The sequence below is a fragment of the Ochotona curzoniae genome, unplaced genomic scaffold (genome assembly GCF_017591425.1).
Source record: "Ochotona curzoniae isolate NIBS_2020 unplaced genomic scaffold, NIBS_Ocur_1.0 contig_1014, whole genome shotgun sequence".
NCBI classification, from domain to species: Eukaryota; Metazoa; Chordata; class Mammalia; order Lagomorpha; family Ochotonidae; genus Ochotona; species Ochotona curzoniae.
The window spans coordinates 1,959,157-1,975,503 of NW_024464920.1; the positions used below are offsets into that span (position 1 = coordinate 1,959,157).

At 43.7% G+C, this 16,347-nt stretch overlaps 1 protein-coding gene across 4 annotated transcripts in view; it reads left to right on the forward strand.

Annotated features, from left to right (window-relative positions):
* Nucleotides 1-8,908, forward strand: part of LARP4 (La ribonucleoprotein 4) — a 47,496-nt gene extending 38,588 nt beyond the window's left edge. For all 4 annotated transcript variants that reach the window (XM_040978994.1, XM_040978977.1, XM_040978987.1 and 1 more), the window contains 3 exons: nucleotides 2,788-2,912; nucleotides 3,041-3,209; nucleotides 4,630-8,908. In XM_040978994.1, coding sequence (XP_040834928.1) covers nucleotides 2,788-2,912; nucleotides 3,041-3,209; nucleotides 4,630-4,968 — 633 coding nt within the window. In that variant the 3' untranslated portion in view covers nucleotides 4,969-8,908. The remainder of the gene's footprint in view (nucleotides 1-2,787; nucleotides 2,913-3,040; nucleotides 3,210-4,629) is intronic.
* Nucleotides 8,909-16,347: the final 7,439 nt, after the last annotated feature.

Below are 16,347 nucleotides of genomic sequence, written 5' to 3' on the forward strand. Positions count from 1 at the left end.
ACTGGGTCAGGCCGAAGCCAGGAGTCACGAAGTTGGCCGGGTCTGCCGCAGAGGTGGCAGGTGCCCAAACATCCCCAGGCCATGAACACGGGAAGTGGGCATTGCAAGCAGGGGCTGTGTTTGCTGTGCCACAATGCCAGTGCTTCTAGAGTGTTTTTGAAAGTACCTTGTATGTATACATTTGTAAGGAATAGTAATAAAAGGTACACCCCCTTACAATCGCAGCCCATCATTCCGGACTGTAAATGTTCATCGTAGCTTAGCCTTGACAAGTACTTCTCTCCTTATTTATGGTCCTTCCTCTTTGTCCTCCGTCCTGCTTAGGTATAAACTTTACCGAACTTTGAATCTTCCTGCTTGTTTTTTATTATAGTTTTGCCATTCTGGATTGACAGACTTTCTCTTTTAAAACATTTTTTAGTTATTTAAGAGGCAGAAAAACATAGCCAGGCAGGTAGAGTGCTTCTTTTGTTACATCACTGCCACAGGTGCCCACAGTTGCTGTGGCTGGCCCAGACCTTGGAGCAGAGACTGGGTCCACACAGGGGGCAGTAGCCCAGTTACTTGAGCCATCATCACCTCCACTTCCCACGATCTGCATTGATAAACTAAAATTGAGTCCAGAGCTAAGAATCAAGCCGGGGTACATAATACAGGATCTGGATATCTTTATGACCAGGAACGATTGTTAGCTTCTAGTCCGTAGTGTAAGAACTCTTGGGTTGTGTTTGGTCTGAGGGTCGTAGCTATGTACAGTGTGTGCACACTGTCCCGTCTTCTTACATGATAGCATGCTTCATTGCTGGTACAGGTGAGTGCAGTCCATTCTACGTTGTGTAGTATTCTGTTACAGCAATCTGATACTTGTTTTGGATATTTGGAGTGATTTTTGGTTTTGACATTTCAATCAGTACTGCTAATGAATAGTCAAATCTTCTATTCATGTGTTCCAGAACATTTCTGGGATAAAACCTAGGTCACAGAACACATTTTAGTCTAATTTTAGAAGAGTCAGGTGTTTACTCATTTTTTTTTTCATCTCTATGGCATTTTGATTATTTAAATTTTTTGAAAGGGAAGTAAAGCAGCCAGGATACAAACTCAGGCCTTTTGTTAGTTTTTTGAAAGGTGGAGCTACCGCTAGTTCGCTCCTCAAATGGCCACTATAGCTGGGGTTGGGCCAGTCTGAAACCAGGAGCTTTTTTGGGTCCCCCAAATGGGTGCTGCAAACCAACCACTATCCTCCATTACTTTCCCAGACGAGAACCAGGGAGCTCGACTGAAAGTAGAGCTGGGAATTACATAGCTACTGATGGGATGCCTGGGCCCTGGGGCATCATTTTCATCTGGTCAGAGGCAGTCTTTCTGTAGTTTGATGAGGGTGTGATCTGGCTTCCAGATTTTTTGTTTGTTTTGTTTTGCCTTTGTTTTATCTATGGCTGAAAATTTCACTTCCAATCCAATCCTTCTGGGCCTCTTTATCCCCTTATCCATGTAGGAGACCACAGTGAAGCTCCTGGTTTCCAGTTCTAGCTGTTAGGGCCATTTGTAGAGTAAACCAGTGGATGGAAGATCTGTTCTTCTCTCTCTGTAACTGTGCCTTTCAGACAAATGAATATGTTTTTTAAAATGAGGTTCACATTCTGTAATAAGTACATTCATGTTATGTAACCAGTCTTTGGAACTGTTTTGTCCTTGAACTGCTTCCAGTTCGTCCCTTCCCTTACCTCGTGGACACACAGTTCTGTCTGTAAATTGTTAATTTGATTACTTCAGATACAGTATATGCACGACTTTCATTCCCTTTAGTCCCAAATATTATTCCACTGTTTGAATGTACATGCCACATTTTGTTAGGCATTCACCAGTTCGTGAGCATTCCATTTGTTTTCAAGTTTTGGCTATTACGAATTATGTTAGTATGAACATTTATGTGACAGTGTATTTGAACAGCATTCTTGTGACAGAATCTTCCACCATTTGATTCTGTGCTCAACTGGCTGCAGCTGATAGTCTGGACTTCAATTCCAGTTTCCCACATGGGTGATGGGCTCACATCCTTTGCCCTCTTCCATTGCTTTCTTGTGCACATAAGCAGGGAACTGGGTCGCAACCCCAGCCGCTGGAGTTCATATCGACTCTCGGCACGGAAGCCTCGCAGACAGTGGCTTACTCTGGCTGCAAGAGATTTTTTGCTTTTTTAGATACATTTTTATTTCTCTTGATAATATATGTAGGAGTAGAATTACTGAGTAATGATTTTGTGTTTAGCTTTTTTTCTTTTAACTTATTTATTTATTCAGATGGGTAGCAGCAATTCAGTTGTTTGACCCCTCACCTGCAGTTTTCCAAGTCTGCAGTAGCTGGAGGCTGGCATCCAGCTGGAGCTAGGGCTGGGATTTAAACCCAGGACGTCCACTGTGCAGTACAGGTTTCTTAATGAGGTTAGATACTACCAACCCTATTTTTAATTGTTTTAAGTTAGAGATCTCAGGAGCATGGTGTTTATCTTTTTAAAGAACTTGTAGATTGTTTGCTAAAGCAATTATATTTATATTATCCTTTTTATGTGAAAGTTTATCATCATTATATAACTACCAGTATTTATTAATGTGCATCTCTTTTTATATATCCAGTCTAATGGGGCATGAAGTAGTTTCTTTTTGTGATTTTATTTGCATTCACATGATTAATATTAACGTCCGTGTGCTTCTTGGCCAGTTGCACATATCTGCTGTGGAAGAACATCTCAGTGTCATTATTCTACCTTTTTTTTTCACTCTTAAGGATAATGAAGACTTGCGAGTTGGTTGCCCAGTGCCTGCAGATGATGGACAGACAGACTGCATTTGTGCCCAGCAGCTCAGTGTGAACCCTCGTCCTCCGCAGGCAGCCGAGCTTCCTGCACCAAGGTGAAGTTTCCGGTTTAGATCATCATCAGTGCTAAATTACCATTTTTCTGTTCACTTGGTTCAGTCGCTGAGCCACTGCTGTGTGCTGCACTAACATGCAGCTTTTTGTTTTGTCTCGTTTTCCTTAGCTCAAGTCATCAAGAGAAGGATCCAACAGAAGATTCCACTGTCCCGAAGGATGTTCTCAATCAAATGAATACACCAGTTGCTTCCCCAAGTACTGCAAAGCCTTCAGGGGCAAATACTTCTTCGCCTTGTGGTAGTAATGTAAATCCAGCTGTGGCTGTGGCGCTGCAGGTAATCGAGAGATTTTGTTTGAGCCGGGGAAAGAAATTTATGTGAACATAAATAAAAAGAAACAGAGAGGGGCGAGAAGATTTCTTCCATCTGCTGATTCACTCCCCACATGGCTGTGATGGTAGGAGCTGGGCCAGTCCAAAGCTGGGAGCCGTGATTGTCTCTTCTTGTTTCCCACATGGGTTCAGGGTCCAATTGAGCCGTCCTCTGTTGCTTTGCCAGGGTGTAAACTGAGAACTGAATCAGAAGTGGAGTAGTTGGAACCAGAACTAATGCCCCTATAGAATGCACATGAGAGGATTCGTTTGCCACACCAGACTTCATGCTGGCACCTTTCTAGTTCATTTATGTGGAAGTAGCCCAAATTAGTGCTCCCTGCATAGTGATATTGTGTAGACACATCTCTTGTCCAGGTCATGAATTTTTCATTTTTCTTTTAGTATAAAAAGTCCTTGAATCTCTTTATGACAGTCAACAAACCTGTTGTACCCACTAGTCTGCAAGATCGAGGATAATTTTATAATTGTATAATTGAGAAAAACACAAAAGGATTAAAAAAGTGTGCATAGTTTATCTAGAGTACTTCATATGATATAAATATGACTGTGCTTTAAAGGCTATCTATGGAAAAAAAGAAAAGACTGTGTGTGTCTAGCGCAGTAACTCACTAGCTGAAGTCTCCACCTTGCATATGCCGGGATCCCAGATGGGCACAGATTCCTGTCCCCGCGATCTGCTTCCCATCCAGCTCCCTGCTTGTGGCCTGGGAAAGCAGTTGAGGACGGCCCAAAGCCTTGGGACCCTGCACCCGCGTGGGAGACCCAGAGAAAACTCCTGGCTTCGGATTGGCTCAGTTCAGGCCATTGCAGGGGACTGAATCATCAGTCAGAAGATCTTTCTCTTTCTCTTCCTCCTCTCTATATCTGACTTTCCAATGAAAATAATACATTTAAATAAGTAATTTTTTTTTAAGACTACATATGCTTTTTCTGCTCTCACACACCCTCTTTTACTTACTTTTCAGTTTAGTTAACTAGAATTTTTGTTTGACCTTCTGTTAACATTGTTGGTTCCCTGCTGCCCTTTGGAGATTCTTGTGGAATGCCTGCCAGAATTTAATAACAAGAAAATAGAGAATGGAATTGTTATTTCTTCACACAGACATACCACTACTAATTTAATCTGTACATCCTTGTGGAACATTTAGGTTGTTTGCCATTCTTTAATCAGTTCTGAGAGGAACATCCTTCAGTGAAAGTTTCATAAATAAATAGTTTTCCTTTTCAAAAAATAGACTAGATTAGATTTGATGAGTGTGCCCTTGTTTGGAAGGTGACAGGCTTTTCTTGTTGTTAACCTAATTCTTCTTGTTTACTTAGAAAATGTTTACTATCATGCTTTTTTTTTTTATTATTCAAAGGAACCGCGAAAATTGAGTTATGCTGAAGTATGCCAGAAGCCCCCTAAGGAGCCGTCTCCAGTCCCCGTGCAGCCCCTGCGGGAGCATCGCTCCAATGTAGCGTCTCCCACCAAAAATGAAGAGAATGGAACTCCTGAGAAGTCGGTTGAAAAACCACATGAGAAAACCGAGGCCAGGTCTAGTAAGGACTGCTCTGGCTTCCGAGGCAATGCTGTTCCAAGGGGGACAGCTGGAAAAATCAGGGAACAGAGACGCCAGTTTAGCCATAGGGCTATAACTCAGGGAGTGACTCGACGTAATGGCAAGGAGCAGTACGTGCCACCTAGATCACCAAAGTAAAACAAACGAACAACTGTTCAGAAGCTTTTCTCTTCCCGTTAAACTTGAGCCGGGTATATTGGACTGTTTTGGAGGGGAGGAGGGAGGGAGGGAGACAGAAAGTGTGTCCTTAAATCATTGTGGATTTTGGAGTTGTGAGCAATAGGATCCCAAAATTCATCTCTAAAATGATTTTTAAATGCTGGAGGATTCCAATCAATATAAATATATATAGAGATAGATAGAGATATATACACATATAAAATATAATTTTTCTATTTTTGTTTTTGATTTTAATTTGCAGAGATTTTCTGCCCGGAATCAATTTTGAAGGTTCAGATATAACTGGGGAAAAACATAGTACATCCTTCAGTGTAAGAGTTGAGGGAGTGAGAGAAAATATTTTTTGAAGAAGTGTTTCTGTAAAATTAGAAATTACTTTTTTTAATCTATTTAAAGTTTGGCTTGAAGAATGCCATCTCTGACTCAATGGCCTTGTTGCAAAGCAGATCAGTGGTGGGTGCCTGTTGTGGGGGTGAGTGAGTGCAAGCCTGGTGTGGGCCAAATGTGCTGTCAAGTTCATAAATGATTCAAAAATTGAATGTAATACTTGAGTAGATGTCTTTAGTTTGAGAATTTAGTTTGTCTTTTTTGACCTTACTAACATTTCTTTCAGCAAGCTGTTAAGCTCTGATTATACATGGAAATGTGACTACCAATCAAATTTATTTTCAGAGAACAAATGGGATTATTTTAAAATTGGAAATTTCATCTTAGTCCTGAGTGGACATGGCAGGTGGACTGAAAATATTTTAACTGTCCTTTGAATTTTCGTTTCCTCCTGAAATGAGAACAAAAAAATTTGTCATTCTCCATTCTTTGCCTACCCTGAAAAGCAAAGTAACCAACTGCCTACTGAGTTGTATGTTTCTAATTACTTTAACCAATCTAGTCAAATCAGATTTAACTGTTATAAATTTCATAATTAAACACTGAAATATTTTAATCTCCTGTTCACAAATTTAGAATTTTTAAGTCCAAGAATGATAGATGAGATTCATCCTACTGTAGTTTATTTATGTTAGTGTTAAAATATGAAAGAACCATTATAACTGACGTTTTAAAGTGTTAAATATTGTAAAAAGAAATTTTTGTAAAGAAGAGATTTGAGGAGAAATTTTTTTATTTAAAATGTATCTGCCACCTTTTTTTCCTTTCCTCTAAAAGTATAGTACAGTTTGGAATTGACTTGAGAAGAATCTGCAAGTCATACAGTTTTTGAGGTGATACAGGTGGTTGAGGAAAATTTGTGCATAATTTCCCTGAAAATAAAGCTGTAGCTCTCAAGTAGGCAAGTTTACATGCTGGTATTTAGAAAAAGGCAAAAATACAGAAAACCACGTTGCGTTGATCTGTTTTAAGTCACACCATGTTCAGAGTTCTGTGTAAGGTGGGACTCTGCTTTCATTGTAGGGGACGGATTGGAGTGTTAGTAACTGTCCCTTGTGTTAGTGAGTTGCATATGTACAGACTGAAGCTGTAAATTGTGAACACTGGAAAGCACCATTGTGACATAGCGTAAACATCGTAGTAATATATTAATGAATGTAAATGGAGGTTAAAATTACATTACTGTGAAACTCATCTTCCAGCTCTGTGCTTTGGAGATTTGTATTAATGGATAACTAACTGTTAAGAGCTTTGAAAACACTGCACATTTCTATACAAGCTAGAATTTTTATTTCTTTGTAACTTATTCAGCTTGGCAATTGGTTTTAATTTGGTGGGTTGATAACATGGCATAATACATTCACTCAGTTTGAGACCATTCATTTCTACACACTATTTTTTTTTAATCATCTACTAAATGAAACGTACAATTCTACCTGTGCTGAAATTTGGGAGAAATTTAGGTCCTTTTAAAAAAAACTATTAATCATTGAGTACACCTATGGGTAAAAGTGCTTATTTTGGTTTACTTGGATAATGCTGCAGTTGGTGGAAATGATAAATGTTAGAAGTGTTAATACCTTGTGAATGCATTGGATTTAAGAAAATAAACATTTTTTTAAACTTCACTTGGAAAGGATTATAAAATTATTGCACTTAAAATGAAACATTACCTTTTTGTACAGTGTGTCACAGGTGGTGGACTTATTACTAATATGCATGTGTGACTTACATTTAGTCCACAGACTTTGAATAATCTAAAGGTTCTACCTGAAACACAAGAAAAAAGTCTTTTTTGAAGAGAGCATATTCTTCCAAAGTCCAAATTAAAGACTTGACCATTTTTAAATGTCTTATAGTGTTTTTAATTTTATTTGCCTCATTACATCTAATAGTTCCCATTTGATGGGGTATATAGGGAAGAATGTGTGTGGGTGTATGTATTATAAATATATATATATATATATACACATTATCTATTTAGCATTTATTTTATTACAGCAGATTTAAGGTTTGTACCTAAACGATGCCTGTGAGACGCTGGCTGTTTTTTCCAGCATTACTCCAACTGATGAGCATGAGTGTTCACTCAGCTATTTATTTGATTATTTAGATGGAGGAGTTAAAATGTCAGATTTTTCTCTTCACCCTTATGACTTAACATTTCCTTGGTTGTTGAAAGTAGGTAGAAACGATGCTTTTGGTATGGTACAATGATCTGTGCTAGTTCTTACTGCATGAAGATAGTGGTCATAGGAGTTCATCTCCTTGCGCTTCACGGAGAAGGTACATGGAAGCATTGCAGAATGCGTCCATTGTCTGTCTTGACAATTATGGTTTTCATAATATCTAGGGCCTGTTTTTAACCTGACTTTATTTTATTTTTGCCAAATATAGACGGAGGCATTTAAAATAATGATCCATTTAAATTTATTTCAAGTTGATTTTGGAGGAATCTAAGAGCTTTCAGTGATGACGCATTTGTTGTTGCTGGCAGTGTGCTCGATTTGCTGGTAATCAGATGACATATAGAATTCATTCTGATTAATTTTTCCTTCCTACAATTAAGGTTGCTTGAATATTGGTTCACATTCCTTTTCTCTGTGATAACCACGTGTGCTGTATAAAAGGCTTATTGGAGGGATGTTAGCATATCCCTAGTGTAAAGGAGAAGAAGAACACTGCTGAGAACAGAAAAGAGCTTGAGACAGTTTCTCAACACCTTGTGTAGTTTTACTAGTTATGGCCTTAATAATTAGTCAATAATTGGCTTTAAATGTCCACTGGTTTTACTTAGACACAGTTGAACAACACTGGGATTAAGTCTCTGATATTTGTGTTAGCAATATATATTTACCATATTTTGAAAGTACCCTTTTTTTAACAAAAAATAAAATTCAAAAGAGGACAGTATTCCTTTTGAGGGGTTTTATAAATTCTTAACTAGAGTACACAATGGAGGGTTTTTTTTTTTCTAGTTTTTTATATTTCCTTAGAATTTTGTGGCCATTGATTTCACTCTCGGCTTTTGACATGCTGATGTAGCTAGTCTGTGCTTTCCAGAATATACATGGGCATATCGGTTTTCATCAGCTGAATAAGGACACTGAAGAAGTTGAAAGGAAATTTGTTTTGAAGTTGAAAAATTCTTTATGAGAAGTCACATAATGAAATGACTTGAAGTTTATTTTTTAGAGAGGTTCCGTGAGTGTAGCTCGGATGTCAGTGGCTGTGTGTGAATGGTTTTGTCTTCAGTTTTGCAGCATAGAACACCTGTGTAAAGGGTGTCCCTTGAATGATCTTAAATGGGGGTGGCGGTGGGAGATCAGAATTTATCTGGCTTCTCTTTTGTCCCTGTTGTCAAAACTGCCCTCCCACTCCAAATGGTGTGACATGCTCATGAGTAAAATGTTAAACTGAGTACTTCCTTGTATCTGTATTTGTTTTCAACATTGCCAAGGTGCTATGGGAAATTAAAGTAACAAAATTAGAAAACAATAAAATTATTAAAGACAGTACTGGTTTCCTTTTCTCCAGGTGGTGTATGTCTAAAAAGTGCTTGAGTCCTTTGCACTCTCTGTGTTTCGTTATTCCGCCGCAGGTCACTTGTGGTTTTCCGCCCACAGAGCAAGGGCGGTAAGCCAGAAGCTGTGGCTTTAGGATCCAGGGGTTGTCTCTTAGTGACTGTCACGGGCCTGTTCTTGGCGTGGTGCTGCAGGATCCCAGCAGGGCTGTGTGTGTTCATGGTGCAACTTACGGCTTGATTTAGATATGTGGATGTCAAACCCAGCCACGGAGTGTTAGAGACTGTGTGTGTGTGTGTGTGTGTGTGTGTGTGTGTGTGTGTGTGTGTGTGTGTGTGTGTGTGTGTGTGTGTGTGTGTAAGTAAATTGTTAAGGGCAAAATGGAAGAGCTGTGTGAAGCCCTGGAAGCTTGGGTGACAGCTAACTTGATTGAACACACCATTTTGCCAAGAAAAAAAAGAATGGCCTTTCATGTCTGTTACACTACAGTTTATCCCTGAACTAGCCTGTTAAAATGAACAATTTATGGTAGAAAACTTTTTATGGTTCAGATTATATTCTACCAGGTTATATGGATATGTTTGTAAATGAGACACACAATAATGATTTAATACAAGCGCTTACTTTGGTAACTACTTAGCCCATTACATTGGCATTTCCAGTTAGTTAAACCCCTAATCTGCTAAGAATGTTAATTATCTTAATTGTAATTGCTAATATTAGTAAGCAAAATTATCTTTGTAATGATTTATAGGCGGTTAGATACTAGTCAGGGCTTCAGGGCCTTAGGTCAGGTCAGTGTGTGTTTATTTGGCCAAGAAGACATGCTTAAGAGTGCTGCTTCTAAATAGTTCAGCTGGATACTTCCAGCAGACTGAAAACTAACAAACTTTTCAGTCATATTTAAAATAAATGGGTTTGGGGTCTGGCATGGCAGACTAGTGACTGAAGTCCTCACATTACATGTGCCAGGATCCCAGATGGGTGCCGGTCCGTGTCCCAGCCTCTGCTTCCCATCCAGCTCCCTGCTTGTGGCCTGGAAAAGCGGTGGCCTTGGGATCCTGACCCGAGTTGAAGACTCATGAGTTGTTTCTGGCTCCTGGCTTCATATCAGCTCAGCTCTGGCCATTGTGGCCACTTGACTTTCCAATAAAAATAACTTGTTTTAAATAAATACATGGGTCTGCCAGGTGTTTCGCAGATACATTTTTATACAAGTTGTCAGAAAATAATAACCCAGGATTGGTCTTGGGCCTAGCAGTTGAGACGGCATTTGGGGCTCCCATAGCCCGTATCAGGGTGCCCGAGTCCAGTGCCTAGTGCTGCTTCTCACTGCAGTTTGGTGCTGATGCACATCCTGAGAAGCAGCAGGTGGTAGAGTGCCAGGCTGCTGTCTCCAGCTCTTGCCGCGACTTGCAAGTGGGCCATGCGACTGCTTTCAAAATGGCATGCTAAGTATTCATTTTACTTGCTTAAGACCTCATACCCATCTCATTCATCCCGTGGATGCACCAGCCGCCGAGCCTGAAGCTCTCTCTTGGTGTTCAGACAGCAGCCAAGTATGCTCTGCAGATCTCCCACTGGGGTGGCAGGCGCCCATCTCGGCCATCACAGCTGCCTTCCAGTCTGTTCACAGGAAGCTGCATTCTGGGCCAGAGCAGCAGTGACCCAAGGCACACGCCCCAGCAGGCCTCTTAGCGAGCAGACTCCTCCCTCTTAGAGTTAGCAATTCCTTAAGAAAGGAAGAAGGCCTTTAGATTGTGTAAAGTTTTTAAAGGTTTGTTTTTATGGGAGAGTCAGATATACAAAGGAGGAGAGACAGAGAAGATCTTCCATCTGATGGTTCACTCCCCAAGTAACCGGTATGGCCAGTGCTGCGCTGATCTGAAGCCACGAACCAGGAACCTGTTACAGGTGTCCCACGTGGATGCACGGTCCCAAGGCTTTGAGCCGTCGTTGACTGCTTTCCCAGGCCACAAGCAGGGAACTGGATGGGATCCCGGCACATTCAAGGAGAGGACTTTCTCCTTTAGGCCACTGCGCTGGGCCCCAAACTTCTGATTATTTTTCTTTTTTGTATTCCAAATTTTGCATAAACCAGTCACTGCTATCTTGTCAAAACCAAAAATACTGGTTAAGCTAAGTAAAGTCAGGCTTCACTTGGTCTTAGCCAAAAGGCCGAGAAGAGATGGTGCTAAACTTGATGGACTTTGAACTGCTATTTGTCATGTTCTGTGTTCCTGAGCGCGCTGGGCAGCAACGAGGTAGGATTCCTGCCCCTGGGGTGCTTAGCGCGAAGAAGTCCTGAAGAGCAAAGCTGAGACAGTCCATGCGAAGGCTGGCATTTGAGTGGTTCTGTGCAAACAGTACAGCTGGCCGTGCAGGGATTAATGCACATTGACAGGATGGGGAGCAGGAAGCATTACACTCCAGGAAGGTGTTCTGGGTGAGCCATCAACCTGTGGCTATCAGTGCATCAGAAGAATTGCTGGGCCCTCCTACAGTTGCATGAGGAGCATTCCGCCTTCCAGAAGTACACCCCGGCTGCCTGGGATTTGAAGTGTGGACATTGTGGAGAACAGCTGAGACATCACGTGAGATATGCCTGATATTGACCCGACTGGAGCAGCTTTGAGGGAAAGGTGCAAAGTATCATCTAGTTACCAGAAAGGAGGCATGAAAGGTGACAGCTGCATGGGGCCGTGATGTGACTGCCGCGTGGGGCCGTGATGTGACTGCCGCGTGGGGCCGTGATGTGACTGCCGCGTGGGGCCGTGATGTGACTGCCGCGTGGGGCCGTGATGTGACTGCCGCGTGGGGCCGTGATGTGACTGCCGCGTGGGGCCCTGATGTGACTGCTGCGTGGGGTGGGGCCGTGATGTGACTGCTGCGTGGGGCTGTGATGTGACTGCCGCGTGGGGCCCTGATGTGACTGCTGCGTGGGGTGGGGCCCTGATGTGACTGCTGCGTGGGGCTGTGATGTGACTGCTGCGTGGGGCCGTGATGTGACTGCTGCGTGGGGCTGTGATGTGACTGCCGCGTGGGGCCCTGATGTGACTGCTGCGTGGGGCCGTGGCACCATGGCACTGGGTGGGTCTTTTCCTGTTTGAACACAGTTCATAGGTGGTTAGGCTTGTTCTTGGAGCGTTTCTTTGAAGTCTTAACAGTGACGAGATGGGGAAGGATGAGTGGCAAAAATAACCATGTCTAGTAGTTCATTAGCTCCTGTAAGGTGATTTTAGCTAGATTATATTTTCTTTCAGCCAATTAAAGAAGTAACTATTTGGGACAGGACTAACTAATCTTAATCTGCCTTTCCTGTTCTTACTGCTAACATCAATGTGGAGCATCATCATCGTCCACTGGACAGTTTTCGGCAACTGCTGTGCTAAGCACTTCACATAAAATTGTGTCTTACCATTCTGCTCTGGAGAATTTGGGATTTGTGCAGTGGGTCAGTTCTCATCAGTATTTAAACCTTCAGAAAATGCCTGAATGCTATTTTCCCATAAATCTAATTCTTGGGCCCAGTGCTATGGCCTAGCAGCTAAAGTCCTTGCCTTAAACGTGCTGGGATCCGATATGGCCGCTGGTTCTAATCCCAGCAACCCTGCTTCCCATCCAGCTCCCTGCCTTTGGCCTGGGAAAGCAGTGGAGGAGGATGGCCCAAAGCCTTAGGACCCTGCACCTGGAAGATCTGGCTACTGGCTTCGGATTGGCTCAGCTCCAGCCATTGCGTTCACTTGGGGAGTGAATCATCAGATGGAAGATCTTCCTCTCTGTCTCTCCTCCTCTCTGTATATCTGACTTTCCAATAAAAATAAATCTTTGGGCCCGGCGCGATGGCGCAAGTGGTTAAGGTCCTCGCCTTGCACGCCCGGGATCCCATATGGGCGCAGGTTCTAATCCTGGCTGCTCCACTTGCCATCCAGCTCCCTGCCTGTGGCCTGGGAAAGCAGTCGAGGACGGCCCAAAGCTTTGGGACCCTGCACCCGCGTGGGAGACCCGGAAGAGGCTCCTGGCTTCGGATCGGCATAGTATTGGCCCGTTGCGCTCACTTGGGGAGTGAATCATCGGACGGAAGATCTTCCTCTCTGTCTCTCCTCTCTGATATCTGCCTTTCCAATAAAAATAAAATAAATCTTTTAAATAAATAAATCTTTAAGAACAATTCTTCCGTTTATGACCATTTTGATGTAAAACATCTGTAAAGCAAGTACATGCTAGGTACACAGAATGCAAGTCAAAATACGACTGTGTATTGTGGCTGGGTTGACTGGCAAGGTACACAGGAAGGAGTCGGCGGCCCTGGGGGTGGGGGCAGCGTTGAACTTCCAGGCCAGATCTTCATCAGATGTCTGTGTTCACTGGATAGTCAAGCAGACAAAAGATCTCTGTCCTTTCTCTGTAAATCTGCCTTTCCAATAAAAATCATAAAATTGTTCTTTTGAAAGAGTTGCACAGAGGGAGGTCCCCCATCTGCTAGCCCACTCCCAGAGCTGAGCTGAGTTGAAGCCAGGAGCCAAGATTCTCCAAAGTCTCCAACACAGCTTCAGGGTCCCCAAGCCTTGAGCTAGCCTCCTCTGCTTGGCCAGGCCATGAGCAGAGCCCTGGATCAGATGTGAAGCACGGCACAGACCAGTTACCCCAGGGGATTCCCAGCGTGCCATGCCACGGCCTCTGAGCCGTCAGTTCTGATGCCAGCATTGTGTGTTGGAGGTCCAGTTCACTTCCCTTGTGATTCGGCTTCCTGGGAAGCCGGTATAGGATGGGCCAAGTGCTTGGGCTCCAACCACCCGTTTGGAAGACCTTAGGAAAGAGTTCCTAGCTCCTGGCGTCACTTGGGAAATGAACCAGCAAGAGCAAGAAATTCTGCCTCTCTGTGTCATTCCACCATTCAAATCAGTCCTTTTTAGAGGTCTGAGTATAAAGGTGAAGAGGCAGGATGGATCACAAACATTTGGGGCGGGTGGAGCATGGATTTCAATGAATTTTGCAAGGTGCAATGATTGAAAATTGAACAGCATTGTAACTGTCGTTGGAACATATATGGCCTAAAATGTACTTACACATGTAGAAACATGGAAAAGAGCAAGTTAAAAGAAGCTGATGCTTTTACTTACAGCTTTGAAAACATAGCTATTAAAACATTCATCCAGGGCCTGGCGCCGTGGCCTAGCAGCTAAAGTCCTCGCCTTGAATGCACTAGGATCCCATAGGGGTGCTGGTTCTAATCCCAGCCGCCCTGCTTCCCATCCAGCTTGCTACTTGTGGCCTGGGGAAGCAGTAGAGGACGGCCCAAAGCATTGCATGGGACCCTGCACCTGCGTGGGACCCAGAAGAAGCTCCTGCTTTGGATCAGCTCAGCTCTGGCCCCGCAGGCCGTTTGGGGAGTTAACCATCAGTGGATGGAAGATTCTACGTCCATCCTCTCTGTAAATCTGCCTTTCTTTTCTTTTCTTTTCTTTTTTTTTTATAAGATTTAGTTATTTTTATTACAAAGTCAGATATACAGAGAGGAGGAGAGACAGAGAGGAAGACCTTTCGTCTGATGATTCGCTCACCAAGTGACCCCCACAGCCAGTGCTGTGCTGATCTGAAGTCAGGAACCAGGAACTCCTCCAGGTCTCCCATGCCAGTGCAGGGTCCCAAGGATTTGGGCCGTCCTCAACTGCTTTCCCAGGCCACAAGCAGGGAGCTGGATGGGAAGTGGAGCTGCCAGGATTAGAACCAACACCCATATGGGATCCTGGCGCATTCAACGTAATGACTTTAGCTGCTAGGCCATGCCGCCGGGCCCAAATCTGCCTTTCTAATAAAGATAAATCTTAGAGGGGGGAAAAAAAAAACAAAAAAAAAACTGCCAAAGAAATCAGGGTTTTGGTAAAGTGACAAACTGATCGTTGGCTTGTTGGAGGCTAAGTGTGAAAGGTGAGGACTAAAGGGAGATGTTGTTCTGCAGGCCCCTTTGCTTGTATCTCCTGGTGCCCTGCAGGTTCTCACAGTGTCAGAGGGAAGATGGCGTGCCTCTGCGAGGCTGGGTGGGTGGTTAGAAGAGGACCGGCCACTCGGGGAGGCAGGGACTGAGAAGAGCTTGAAAGGTTCTGGGATCCCGGTGCCTGCAAGGCGAGGACTTTTAGCCTCTAGGCTTTTATACGAGGCCCACGTTTGTGTATTTTTTTAACCAGCAAATCATGAATGAGAAGCTTTGAATTGTCATTCATATTCTGTGACAATGTTGACGTCAGGAGCTGCTTGCAAGTCTCGCACCGGGTGACAGGGACCCTTGGGTGATTTCCCTCTGCTTTGTCGTGAGCAGGCAGCTGGACAAGCATTACAGCAGCCAAAGCAGGAACTGGCAACTGGATGGGATGCTGTTGTCCTGGGCAGTGGCCTTACCCTTTGTGCCATAATGGTGGCTCCCGTTTTATTTGTTTCGAAAGGCAGAAGGACAGAGCAATCTTCCGCCACCTGGTTTGCTCTCCGAATGGCCAGCAGTACTGGGACGGAGCGGGCTGATGTCATCCCCTGCTGTCCTAGCACATCAGTCAAGGAGCTGAAGAGAACTGGGGCAGCCAGGACTCAAGTCAGCACTCCAGTACAGGATGCCAGCACCCCAAGTAGGGGCGTAACCCACTGCACCACACTATTCGTTTGTCCTGGCTCCCATGGCGTCGAACATTCGCTACACAGATGAGGGTGTGTGTGTGTGTGTGTGTGTGTGTGTGTGTGCGTGCTGCTTTCAATGTTGCCTTTCTCTCTGCTTTTGGCAGTTTGATGATAATGTACTGAAGCATGGACTTCTGAGCTTCCATCCTGTGGAGTTCACAGTCCTCAAATGTGCCTGCTTTGGTTTGATCAGTTACAACGCTGTCACAGGGAAGGCTTTGCGCACAGTGGGAAAAGACACTTTCTGGGGCCTCCAGTTGGGTTTAATGCTGCCTCCACTTCAGTTTTAACTGCTGCTGCATCCTGTGGAGGTGATGGCGACCCGAGTGAACTTCGTTTCCTGCTGTCTTGGGCCATCTGCTGCTGCTTTTCCAGGCATGGTAGCAGTGAATTGGATCCAAAGTGGAGCACCTGGGACTTGAACCGGCTTTCACCTGGGAGGCCAGCTTCTCAGGGAGCAGTTGAACCTGCCACTGGCCAGACCAGTTTCTTATCACCTCCATTAGCAGGAAGCTGGGTGGGAAGTAGGTTTGATGCTAGGCAATGATATGGCCTGCGGTGCGGCTTAACAGGGCCACCGCCTTTAGCTCAGGCCCATTCCAAGGTCTGTTACTCAGACTGAATAGTCACAGTTCACTGGGCTTCAGTATCAGTGATAGTTTTATTGTGGTAATTCAGAATGTCTGTTGAACCCTTGACAAGTCCCTTAGTGGTTTTCTTTAGCTGAGTTTTTAAATTGGAAAGGCAGATACAAAGA